Source organism: Abramis brama, assembly GCF_963993115.1.
Source record: "Abramis brama genome assembly, chromosome: 7".
In the NCBI taxonomy this organism is placed as follows: domain Eukaryota; kingdom Metazoa; phylum Chordata; class Actinopteri; order Cypriniformes; family Leuciscidae; genus Abramis; species Abramis brama.
In genome coordinates, this window is record NC_139969.1 from 152,957 (window position 1) to 166,064 (window position 13,108).

A 13,108-nucleotide genomic window follows, 5' to 3' on the forward strand; every position below is an offset into this window, starting at 1 on the left:
TTCAAACTCAGATTTAGACTCAGATTCAGATTTAGACTCAGCTTTAGATTCAGACTCAGATTCAGACTCAGACTCAGATTTAGACTCAGATTTAGATTTAGACTCAGACTCAGATTTAGACTCCGATTTAGATTTAGACTCAGATTTAGATTTAGACTCAGATTTAGACTCCGATTCAGACTCCGATTCAGACTCAGATTCAAACTCAGATTTAGACTCAGATTTAGACTCAGATTTAGACTCAGACTCAGATTTAGACTCAGACTCAGATTCAGACTCAGATTTAGACTCAGACTCAGATTCAGACTCAGATTTTAGACTCAGATTTAGACTCAGATTCAAACTCAGATTTAGACTCAGATTCAGATTTAGACTCAGCTTTAGATTCAGACTCAGATTCAGACTCAGATTTAGACTCAGATTTAGATTTAGACTCAGATTTAGACTCAGATTTAGATTTAGACTCAGATTTAGATTCAGACTCAGATTTAGACTCAGATTCAGACTCAGATTCAGACTCAGATTCAGACTCCGATTCAGACTCAGACTCAGATTTACACTCAGATTCAGACTCAGATTCAGACTCAAATTCAAACTCAGATTCAGACTCAGATTTAGACTCAGATTCAGACTCAGATTCAGACTCAGACTCAGATTTAGACTCAGATTCAGACTCAGATTTACACTCAGATTCAGACTCAGATTCAGACTCAAATTCAAACTCAGATTCAGACTCAGATTCAGACTCAGATTCAGACTCAGACTCAGATTTAGACTCAGATTCAGACTCAGATTTAGACTCAGATTCAAACTCAGATTTAGACTCAGATTCAGATTTAGACTCAGACTCAGCTTTAGATTCAGACTCAGATTCAGACTCAGACTCAGATTTAGACTCAGATTTAGATTTAGACTCAGACTCAGATTTAGACTCAGACTCAGATTCAGACTCAGATTCAGACTCAGATTCAAACTCAGATTTAGACTCAGATTCAAACTCAGATTCAGACTCAGATTTAGACTCAGATTCAAACTCAGATTTAGACTCAGATTCAGATTTAGACTCAGCTTTAGATTCAGACTCAGATTTAGATTTAGGCTCAGACTCAGATTTAGATTTAGACTCAGATTTAGATTTAGACTCAGCTTTAGATTCAGACTCAGATTCAGACTCAGACTCAGATTTAGACTCAGATTTAGATTTAGACTCAGACTCAGATTCAGACTCAGATTCAGACTCAGATTCAGACTCAGATTCAAACTCAGATTTAGACTCAGATTCAAACTCAGATTCAGACTCAGATTTAGACTCAGATTCAAACTCAGATTTAGACTCAGATTCAGATTTAGACTCAGCTTTAGATTCAGACTCAGATTTAGATTTAGGCTCAGACTCAGATTTAGACTCAGATTTAGATTTAGACTCAGATTTAGATTTAGACTCAGATTTAGATTTAGACTCAGATTTAGATTTAGATTCAGACTCCGATTCAGACTCCGATTCAGACTTAGATTTAGACTCAGATTCAGACTCAGATTCAGACTCAAATTCAAACTCAGATTCAGACTCAGATTCAGACTCAGATTTAGACTCAGATTCAGATTTAGACTCAGACTCAGCTTTAGATTCAGACTCAGATTCAGACTCAGACTCAGATTTAGATTCAGACTCAGATTCAAACTCAGATTTAGACTCAGATTCAGATTTAGACTCAGACTCAGCTTTAGATTCAGACTCAGATTCAGACTCAGACTCAGATTTAGACTCAGACTCAGATTTAGACTCAGATTTAGATTTAGACTCAGACTCAGATTTAGACTCAGATTTAGACTCAGATTTAGATTTAGACTCAGATTTAGACTCAGATTTAGACTCAGACTCCGATTCAGACTCAGACTCAGATTCAGACTCAGACTCAGACTCAGATTTAGACTCAGATTCAAACTCAGATTCAGATTCAGACTCAGATTTAGATTCAGACTCAGATTCAGACTCAGATTCAGACTCAGATTTAGACAGGTGCGCGTGCTTCTGCGGGCACGAGCGTGGCAGGTCGGCGAGAGCGCGCAGCTGCTGAAGGGCATTTATCGGTTATTATTTATATGTTGCTCCATTTCTGTAAATCTGTTTTTATGATGAATGACTCTCTCATCCGTTGCTCTGGTCTTCGCTTGCACCCCCTGCTGGTGAGGTCGACTAACAGCTATGGAGATTATCAATCGGTAATCTACTGATATTCCTGCCGTTCCCGGATGTCAAATGTTGAATTTTCTGTTGAATTTGAACCACTGAATTTGTGGAAGCGAAATAAAATGGACCGAAAATTGCCTGTCGGATATTATAGGTTGTATTTTTAAAAAGAATTCATATTTTGGAAGTTAAATCTGAAAGGTGAATATGGATTATTGAATTTTAATAATGAAAACGTGTGTGAAATGTTTTCAATTGAAATATTCACAGCTTAAATATACAACCATGTTGAATTTCAGCCCATAAAAAGGCAAGCCCTATAAATACAGTGCATTAAAATGCAAGCAGGGTTAATGCAATGCTTATTTTTAAGTACTGCAGTTCAACAAGCTTTTTTTGTTTCAAAAACATTTGTCATTATTTTACTTCCATAATGTTCTTCTCTCCTGTGTGTGATTGTTGATGTTCTTCTCTCCTGTATCAGAGCTGGAGCAGTGGAACGGTCCTGCACTGCTGTGTGGAAGACTAGTGATTTTGTTGTGAAACTGAACAAAAGAGCAACAACAAATCCCAGTCTGCCTCTCGGCACAGGACACATCATCACACCTGATGCTCCATCACACCCGAACACCTGACGCACCATCACACCTGACGCAACTGAACACCTGACGTTCCTGAACAACTGACGTTCCTGAACACCTGAGGCACCATCACACCTGACGTTCCTGAACACCTGACGCACCATGACATCTGACGCACCATGACACCTGAGGCACCATGACACCTGAGGCACCATGACACCTGACGCACCATGACACCTGACGCACCATGACACCTGAGGCACCATGACACCTGAGGCACCATCACACCTGAGGCACCATCACACCTGACGCACCATGACACCTGACGCACCATGACACCTGACGCACCATGACACCTGACGCACCATGACACCTGACGCACCATGACACCTGAGGCACCATGACACCTGACGCACCATGACACCTGAGGCACCATGACACCTGACGCACCATGACACCTGAGGCACCATGACACCTGACGCACCATGACACCTGAGGCACCATGACACCTGAGGCACCATCACACCTGACGCACCATGACACCTGACGCACCATGACACCTGACGCACCATCACACCTGAGGCACCATCACACCTGACGCACCATCACACCTGACGCACCATGACACCTGAGGCACCATGACACCTGAGGCACCATGACACCTGACGCACCATCACACCTGACGCACCATCACACCTGAGGCACCATCACAACTGAGGCACCATCACACCTGACGCACCATGACACCTGAGGCACCATCACACCTGACGCACCATCACACCTGAGGCACCATCACACCTGACGCACCATGACACCTGACGCACCATGACACCTGACGTTCCTGAACACCTGACGCACCATGACACCTGACGCACCATCACACCTGACGCACCATCACACCTGAGGCACCATCACACCTGACGTTCCTGAACACCTGACGCACCATCACACCTGACGCACCATCACACCTGACGTTCCTGAACACCTGACGCACCATCACACCTGACGCACCATCACACCTGAGGCACCATCACACCTGACGTTCCTGAACACCTGACGCACCATCACACCTGACGCACCATCACACCTGAGGCACCATCACACCTGACGTTCCTGAACACCTGAGGCACCATCACACCTGAGGCACCATCACACCTGACGCACCATCACACCTGACGCACCATCACACCTGACGCACCATCACACCTGACGTTCCTGAACACCTGACGCACCATGACACCTGACGCACCATCACACCTGAGGCACCATGACACCTGAGGCACCATGACACCTGACGCACCATGACACCTGACGCACCATGACACCTGACGCACCATGACACCTAAGGCACCATCACACCTGACGCACCATCACACCTGACGCACCATGACACCTGACGCACCATGACACCTGACGCACCATGACACCTGACGCACCATCACACCTGACGCACCATGACACCTGAGGCACCATGACACCTGACGCACCATGACACCTGAGGCACCATCACACCTGAGGCACCATGACACCTGACGCACCATCACACCTGAGGCACCATGACACCTGACGCACCATGACACCTGACGCACCATCACACCTGACGCACCATGACACCTGACGCACCATCACACCTGAGGCACCATGACACCTGACGCACCATCACACCTGAGGCACCATGACACCTGACGCACCATGACACCTGACGCACCATGACACCTGACGCACCATCACACCTGACGCACCATGACACCTGAGGCACCATCACACCTGAGGCACCATGACACCTGACGCACCATCACACCTGAGGCACCATGACACCTGACGCACCATCACACCTGACGCACCATGACACCTGACGCACCATCACACCTGAGGCACCATGACACCTGACGCACCATGACACCTGACGCACCATGACACCTGACGCACCATGACACCTGACGCACCATCACACCTGACGCACCATGACACCTGACGCACCATGACACCTGACGCACCATCACACCTGAGGCACCATCACACCTGACGCACCATCACACCTGACGCACCATCACACCTGACGCACCATGACACCTGAGGCACCATGACACCTGACGCACCATCACACCTGACGCACCATCACACCTGAGGCACCATCACACCTGACGCACCATCACACCTGACGCACCATGACACCTGAGGCACCATCACACCTGACGCACCATCACACCTGAGGCACCATCACACCTGACGCACCATGACACCTGACGCACCATCACACCTGACGTTCCTGAACACCTGACGCACCATCACACCTGAGGCACCATCACACCTGACGTTCCTGAACACCTGACGCACCATCACACCTGACGCACCATCACACCTGACGCACCATGACACCTGAGGCACCATCACACCTGACGCACCATCACACCTGAGGCACCATCACACCTGACGCACCATGACACCTGACGCACCATCACACCTGACGTTCCTGAACACCTGACGCACCATCACACCTGAGGCACCATCACACCTGACGTTCCTGAACACCTGAGGCACCATCACACCTGAGGCACCATCACACCTGACGCACCATGACACCTGACGCACCATCACACCTGACGCACCATCACACCTGACGCACCATCACACCTGACGTTCCTGAACACCTGACGCACCATGACACCTGAGGCACCATGACACCTGAGGCACCATGACACCTGAGGCACCATGACACCTGAGGCACCATGACACCTGACGCACCATGACACCTGACGCACCATGACACCTGACGCACCATGACACCTAAGGCACCATCACACCTGACGCACCATCACACCTGACGCACCATGACACCTGACGCACCATGACACCTGACGCACCATGACACCTGACGCACCATGACACCTGACGCACCATGACACCTGAGGCACCATCACACCTGAGGCACCATGACACCTGACGCACCATCACACCTGAGGCACCATGACACCTGACGCACCATGACACCTGACGCACCATGACACCTGACGCACCATCACACCTGACGCACCATGACACCTGACGCACCATCACACCTGAGGCACCATGACACCTGACGCACCATCACACCTGAGGCACCATGACACCTGACGCACCATGACACCTGACGCACCATGACACCTGACGCACCATCACACCTGACGCACCATGACACCTGAGGCACCATCACACCTGAGGCACCATGACACCTGACGCACCATCACACCTGAGGCACCATGACACCTGACGCACCATCACACCTGACGCACCATGACACCTGACGCACCATCACACCTGAGGCACCATGACACCTGACGCACCATGACACCTGACGCACCATCACACCTGACGCACCATGACACCTGACGCACCATCACACCTGACGCACCATCACACCTGACGCACCATCACACCTGACGCACCATCACACCTGACGCACCATGACACCTGAGGCACCATGACACCTGACGCACCATCACACCTGACGCACCATCACACCTGAGGCACCATCACACCTGACGCACCATCACACCTGACGCACCATGACACCTGAGGCACCATCACACCTGACGCACCATCACACCTGAGGCACCATCACACCTGACGCACCATGACACCTGACGCACCATCACACCTGACGTTCCTGAACACCTGACGCACCATCACACCTGAGGCACCATCACACCTGACGTTCCTGAACACCTGACGCACCATCACACCTGACGCACCATCACACCTGACGCACCATGACACCTGAGGCACCATCACACCTGACGCACCATCACACCTGAGGCACCATCACACCTGACGCACCATGACACCTGACGCACCATCACACCTGACGTTCCTGAACACCTGACGCACCATCACACCTGAGGCACCATCACACCTGACGTTCCTGAACACCTGAGGCACCATCACACCTGAGGCACCATCACACCTGACGCACCATCACACCTGACGCACCATCACACCTGACGTTCCTGAACACCTGACGCACCATGACACCTGAGGCACCATCACACCTGAGGCACCATGACACCTGACGCACCATCACACCTGACGTTCCTGAACACCTGACGCACCATCACACCTGAGGCACCATCACACCTGACGTTCCTGAACACCTGACGCACCATCACACCTGACGCACCATCACACCTGACGTTCCTGAACACCTGACGCACCATGACACCTGACGCACCATCACACCTGACGCACCATCACACCTGACGTTCCTGAACACCTGACGCACCATCACACCTGACGCACCATCACACCTGACGTTCCTGAACACCTGAGGCACCATCACACCTGAGGCACCATCACACCTGAGGCACCATCACACCTGACGCACCATCACACCTGACGTTCCTGAACACCTGACGCACCATGACACCTGACGCACCATGACACCTGACGCACCATCACACCTGACGCACCATCACACCTGAGGCACCATCACACCTGACGTTCCTGAACACCTGAGGCACCATCACACCTGACGCACCATCACACCTGACGCACCATCACACCTGACGCACCATCACACCTGAGGCACCATCACACCTGACGTTCCTGAACACCTGAGGCACCATCACACCTGACGCACCATGACACCTGAGGCACCATCACACCTGACGCACCATCACACCTGAGGCACCATCACACCTGACGTTCCTGAACACCTGACGCACCATGACACCTGACGCACCATCACACCTGATGAACCATCACAACTAACACACCTGAACACCTGATGCACCACATAGATCTTATTTAAATGAGACTGTTTTACATATTGATTTGAAATTGTTTCTGTGACTTAACTTAATATCCAGTAACATTATTGATCTGACTCTAACTGCACTGGAGCTGAACTAAGCTGATGATGACATCACTGCTTTATAGTTTTGAACTTGTCCATAATTGATTCACTTTACAATTTACGGTTATTGAACCCAACTGAATAATCACTGAACTGATTTCAACTGAATAATGACTGTTTACTATTTTCTTTTTTGAGCTGCTTTACAGCTGAATTGAACTCTGTTTAAACAGGAAAATAATTGTTTGCATCATTGTTCCTGTTATTTTCTATTTATAAAGCTGTTTTGAAACCATCTGTACTGTATAAAGTGTTATAGAAATAAAGCTGACTTGACTTTTGTGTTTGTGTTGCGAATCATTAAAGGCTTCATTGTCAGCACAATAAAGCAGCATCATGAAAACATCTCTGATCGTGACTTTAACGTGAAATCCTGATTGTCACTTCACTTTACACGGTTGTACAAGCTTTATAATGAATTAAATAAAAGAATAGTAAATAACAAATTTAAATAAGTTTAGTCTGTACATTTACCCTGCCTCAAACCACAACAAACTCGGAACAAATCCAGAGAGCACTTTATTCAGTTGTGTGTTTGACATTAAATTCCAAACACTGTTCTCTCTAAAACACTAAAATATTTAAAATGTCGTTTATGGTACAGCATAGGAACCCAGTGACTTCATACATGCCAGACGAGTTGTTCATACATTCCGTTTCCATCAGCTGACTGAGTTTCACCAAATGAATGATAGGGAATGTAGTACCGCAGAGTCGCAACGCCACAAGCTGATACGAGCGTGCGCGTGTTTATAGACTACATTTCCCACAAGTCTTTGCGCGACAAGCTTTCCGGTCGACGTAATGGCGCTCTTAACGGATGAGAAGTGTAATTGTAGTTCTTTGCGCGGCTCACGCTGTGCTCTAACAGCGCATACGGACTACGATACCCAGCATTCCAAGCGGCAGTGGTAAACAGAGCTGTCAAACAACATCATCGACGCCATTTCGACAACAGCCTTAAAATGGCAGCAAAATGCAGAGCGATGATCGCTCCTCACTAAATAAGAAGCGACGCGATCGCGAATTCAAACGCGTTTTAACGGACTTTCGCGCCGAGAAGATGGACATCAGCACGGCGGTGTTTAACGCGGCGAGAGACGGAAAACTGAAACTCATCCAGAAGTTGCTGAGCAACAAGAGCGCGGAGGAGCTAGAGGCTCTTGCGGAGGAGAAGACGCAGGGCGGCACGCCACTGCTCATCGCGGCGCGCTACGGGCACCTGGAGGTGGTGGAGTACCTGCTGGAGCACTGCAGGGCCGGCGTGGAGATCGGGGGATCTGTTAACTTCGACGGCGAGACGATCGAGGGCGCTCCGCCGCTGTGGGCCGCCTCGGCCGCCGGACACCTGCCGGTGGTGAAGACTTTACTGTGTCACGGGGCCTCCGTCAACAACACCACCCTCACCAACTCCACCCCGCTGCGGGCCGCCTGCTTCGATGGGCACCTGGACATTGTGCGCTACCTGGTGGAGCACCACGCCGACATGGAGGTGGCGAACCGGCACGGGCACACTTGCCTGATGATCTCCTGCTACAAGGGCCACCGAGACATCGCTAAGTTCCTCCTGGAGCGCGGAGCCGACGTCAACCGCAAGAGCGTGAAGGGCAACACGGCTCTGCACGACTGCGCCGAGTCCGGGAGCCTGGAGATCATGAAGATGCTCCTGAAGTGCGAGGCGCGCATGGAGCGGGACGGCTACGGGATGACTCCGCTGCTCGCCGCTAGCGTCACTGGACACACCAACATCGTGGAGTATCTGGTCCACCAGCCGCGGCCGAGCAGGGAGGAGCGCATCGACGCGCTGGAGCTCCTCGGAGCCACGTTCGTGGACAAGAAGCGCGATCTGCTGGGCGCGATGCGCTACTGGCGGAGAGCGATGGAGCTGCGGACAGCGGGCGAGAAGGCAGGCGGCTACTTGGCGAAACCGGCTCCGGGGCCGCCTGTGCCGGCGTACGAGTGTGCGCGCGAGGTTAGCACGGCGGATGAGCTGGAGGCGCTAATCACTGATCCGGATGAGATGCGAATGCAAGCGCTGCTAATCCGTGAGCGCATCCTCGGGCCCTCGCACCCGGACACCTCCTACTACATCCGCTACCGCGGCGCCGTCTACGCCGACTCGGGAAACTTCCAGCGCTGCATTAGCCTGTGGAAGTACGCGTTAGACATGCAGCAGAGCAACCTGGACCCGCTTAGCCCCATGACAGCTAGCAGCTTCCTCTCGTTCGCCGAGCTCTTCTCCTTCGTGCTGCAGGATCGTGCAAAAGGCACGCTGTGCACCCGCGTCACCTTCCAGGACCTGATGGGCGTGCTAGGGAAGAGCGTGCGTGAGGTGGAGCGCGCCGTAGCGCAGCGCGACAGTCCGCCGGAGGCGCCGCAGTTCACCAAAGCGCTGTCCATCATCCTACACCTGCTGTTCCTGCTGGAGAAGCTGGACTGTGCGCCGGAGCAGGAGCACCTCAAGCGGCAGACCGTGTACCGGCTGCTAAAGCTAAACCCGCGCGCGCGGAGCGGCTACACGCCTCTGCACATGGCCGTGGACAAGGACACCACGTCAGTGGGGCGCTATCCGGTCGGCCGCTTCCCGTCGCTAGCCGTGGCTAGCCTGCTACTAGAGTGCGGGGCGGACGTTGACTCGCGTGACTGCGAGAACAACACGCCACTACACGTATCCGCTGCTAACGGCTGCCCTGAGATCATGGCGGCGCTAATCCGAGCCGGCGCTCACTTCGACGCCACCAACGCGCAGCACAAGACGGCGTACGAGCTGCTGGACGAGCAGAGCAGCGGACGACATGCGCTACACCCGTTAAGCTACGTCACGCTACAGTGCCTAGCCGCGCGAGCCATCGAGAAACACAGACTTCCCTACAAAGGACTGATCTCAGAGGAGATGGAGGCGTTCATCGAGCTGCACTGACACTCACGCTACTACGCACGCCATCCATGCAATAATCCTGGTGTTAGCGCTGGGACGAGCCGCGGACACCTGCCCTGGTCTCTGATTGGTTGCTATTCTTTGATTGACAGGGCTTAATGGGTCCGATGCAAATTGAAATGCAAATGCAAAACGTTTTCTATCAGACTCCATTAATGTCCTAACGTGTTCATCTTCCCGTCGGTGATCCTGAAGGACTCGGTGCCAAAACTAGCCTTACATCATCATCTTTTCTAACGTGTGATTTTAATGTTTTTATTGAATGACTGGCACAGTGTTTTCTTTCATCTGGGGAGTGACTGTAATATATTTAACTCTGCACTTTATCCTTCAGCTGTTTATGAATTGCTGGCGTTACACTGATATCTATGCAGTTTATGAGCGTTGGAGTGACGGAGCGGGCGGTTTAGTGTTCTCTCTCTGCAGGGTTTTGTGGAAAAGCTTCATATGCATCGTAGTCTTATTCTGATTGCCTTTAAGTTTATTTCTTCTCGGTAAGATTTGGAATGGCTGTTTTTGTGTCGTTGTAAATGCCTCCCAAATGAAAGCACTTTGAAAATGTTTAACACTTTGTTTAAAACCAGAGACTTCAGAAACTGCAACTGATTTGGTTAATTTAAGACGGTTTACTACAAAACTAAAGGTGTGTGGTGATGCCGGAATAAAACTCAAGTTTCCCATCAAGGTTTCCCTTTTCACAGTCTCATATTTTAAACTCCTGCGATGTTTCTGTCTCTGAATATCTCATGTTTCTCAGGTTACGCTGATTTACTGTTATTTCTACAGGTGCGAAAGACTTCATTAGTGTCGTAACATGTTCAGTTTTTCACTTTGTCTCATGAAAACACGTTAAGTTCACTAAACCAAAAAACTGTCAAGAAAATTACATTTAAGTAGTGTTAGGGTCTTATTTTTATATTAAAACAGTAGTCAGCATTTGAAGTGGATCAGAGTTGTCCTAAGACAAGAACAGGAATTGTTCAAAATTCATGTATGACTTTGATGAAAGGTTTTGATCCACTTCAAATGTTGAATCCTGTATTTTTAATTAGCTTTGTTTTTTTAGTTTTTGTGTACATTTTAGTTAAACTTTTAGTAATTTTGTTATGTGCTTTTGTCATTTTATTAGTTTTTTACTAATAGTTAATAGTTTTTAAGTATTTCATAAATAAACAATATTGCTACCGGTATTTAGGTTTAGGTTTTTTTGCTCTTCATGTTTACTTATTCTTATTTCAGTGTTAGTTTTAGTGAATTTTATTAATTTCCAGTTAATAATTGTATTGCTTTTTTCAAGTTATTGTCAAGGCAAGATCTCACTGTTTTCAACTAATGTTTATTTCATTTTATTTTAGCTTTATTTAAATTAACCATAATGTTAAATGTTTTTTTATTAGTTTTAGTTAACTATAATAACCCTTTTTCACTTTAAGAATCAAACGTTCATCATATCTCAGCAGCAACAGGAAAACAACAATCAGAAAAATAAAATATGTTTTTTAAAAGTAAATTATAATTGTAGTAAGTACTTAACGCATCAGGCTATTCGTGTTTTTAATTAATTCAGATTTTGACTGACAGGAGGATTCTCATCACTGCATTACAGGACAAAGGCTTCATTTTCTTAATGCCAAAGTGCTAATTTAGTCCAAGTTTGAATATTTTGTAATATTGATTCTGGGGTGAAACGATATTTATCAGACACAGCTTTTAAAGCTGAAAACTCGAGCAACAAAGGTTAGTATTGTTTTATTTTGCTGTTTTTTGAGGAAATGTTGTGGTTCTGCCGTTAAAGGCTCGTTTTCTCTCGTCTGATGTACAGGATTCAACATTAGAAGTGGATCAAAACCTTTCATCAAAGTTATACATGCATTTTGAACAATACCCGTTCTTGTCTTAGGACAACTCTGATCCACTTTAAATGTCGACTGCTGTATTTGAACATGTGGCCCAGTGTAATTCTATTGTTTTGTCCACTTAAAGCTTTATCTGCAGAAATATGTTAAAGCCGTTATTTGATGGTAATAATGTCTTGTTTTATTTTCTCTCCAGTTGAAGGCCGGTCATGTATTCTCCAGAAACCCGATCCACTGATAGAAATAGCCGTGAGTCTCGGGTCTATTTCAGGGTCCCGGTCCCGTAAGCGGATCCGTCAGATCGGGTCAGTCTTTACACACACACACTCACACACTGATGTTAATGACGGCTTTCTGTAGAAGTGTGCCTGTAAACCCAGGGTTGCCAACTTTGGGACTCTGGCTGGAGTGAGGCTCTGTAAAACATCAGCGCGCACGTAACCCTAACCCTAATTTTAAAAATGTCAGTCCTTGTTTACTTAGTATAAACCCTGATTTATGAAAAAAAGGGAAAAAAACTAATAGAATGGAAAAGTTTTTTCAAAATGTACAATTAATTTATTGATTGCACTATAAAAAATAAAAAAAGATAGAGGTGATTAAATAACAAACATGTAAAACAACAACATCAAAACAATAAAAAATCTCAAA

General features: G+C 48.2%; 1 protein-coding gene across 1 annotated transcript; it reads left to right on the forward strand.

Moving 5' to 3' along the window:
* The first annotated feature begins 8,580 nt into the window (after positions 1-8,580).
* Positions 8,581-11,285, forward strand: fem1a (fem-1 homolog a). Its single transcript, XM_084120012.1, has one exon. It carries the CDS (start codon positions 8,640-8,642, stop codon positions 10,581-10,583), a length of 1,944 nt encoding a protein of 647 aa, XP_083976138.1. The 5' UTR covers positions 8,581-8,639; the 3' UTR covers positions 10,584-11,285.
* Positions 11,286-13,108: the final 1,823 nt, after the last annotated feature.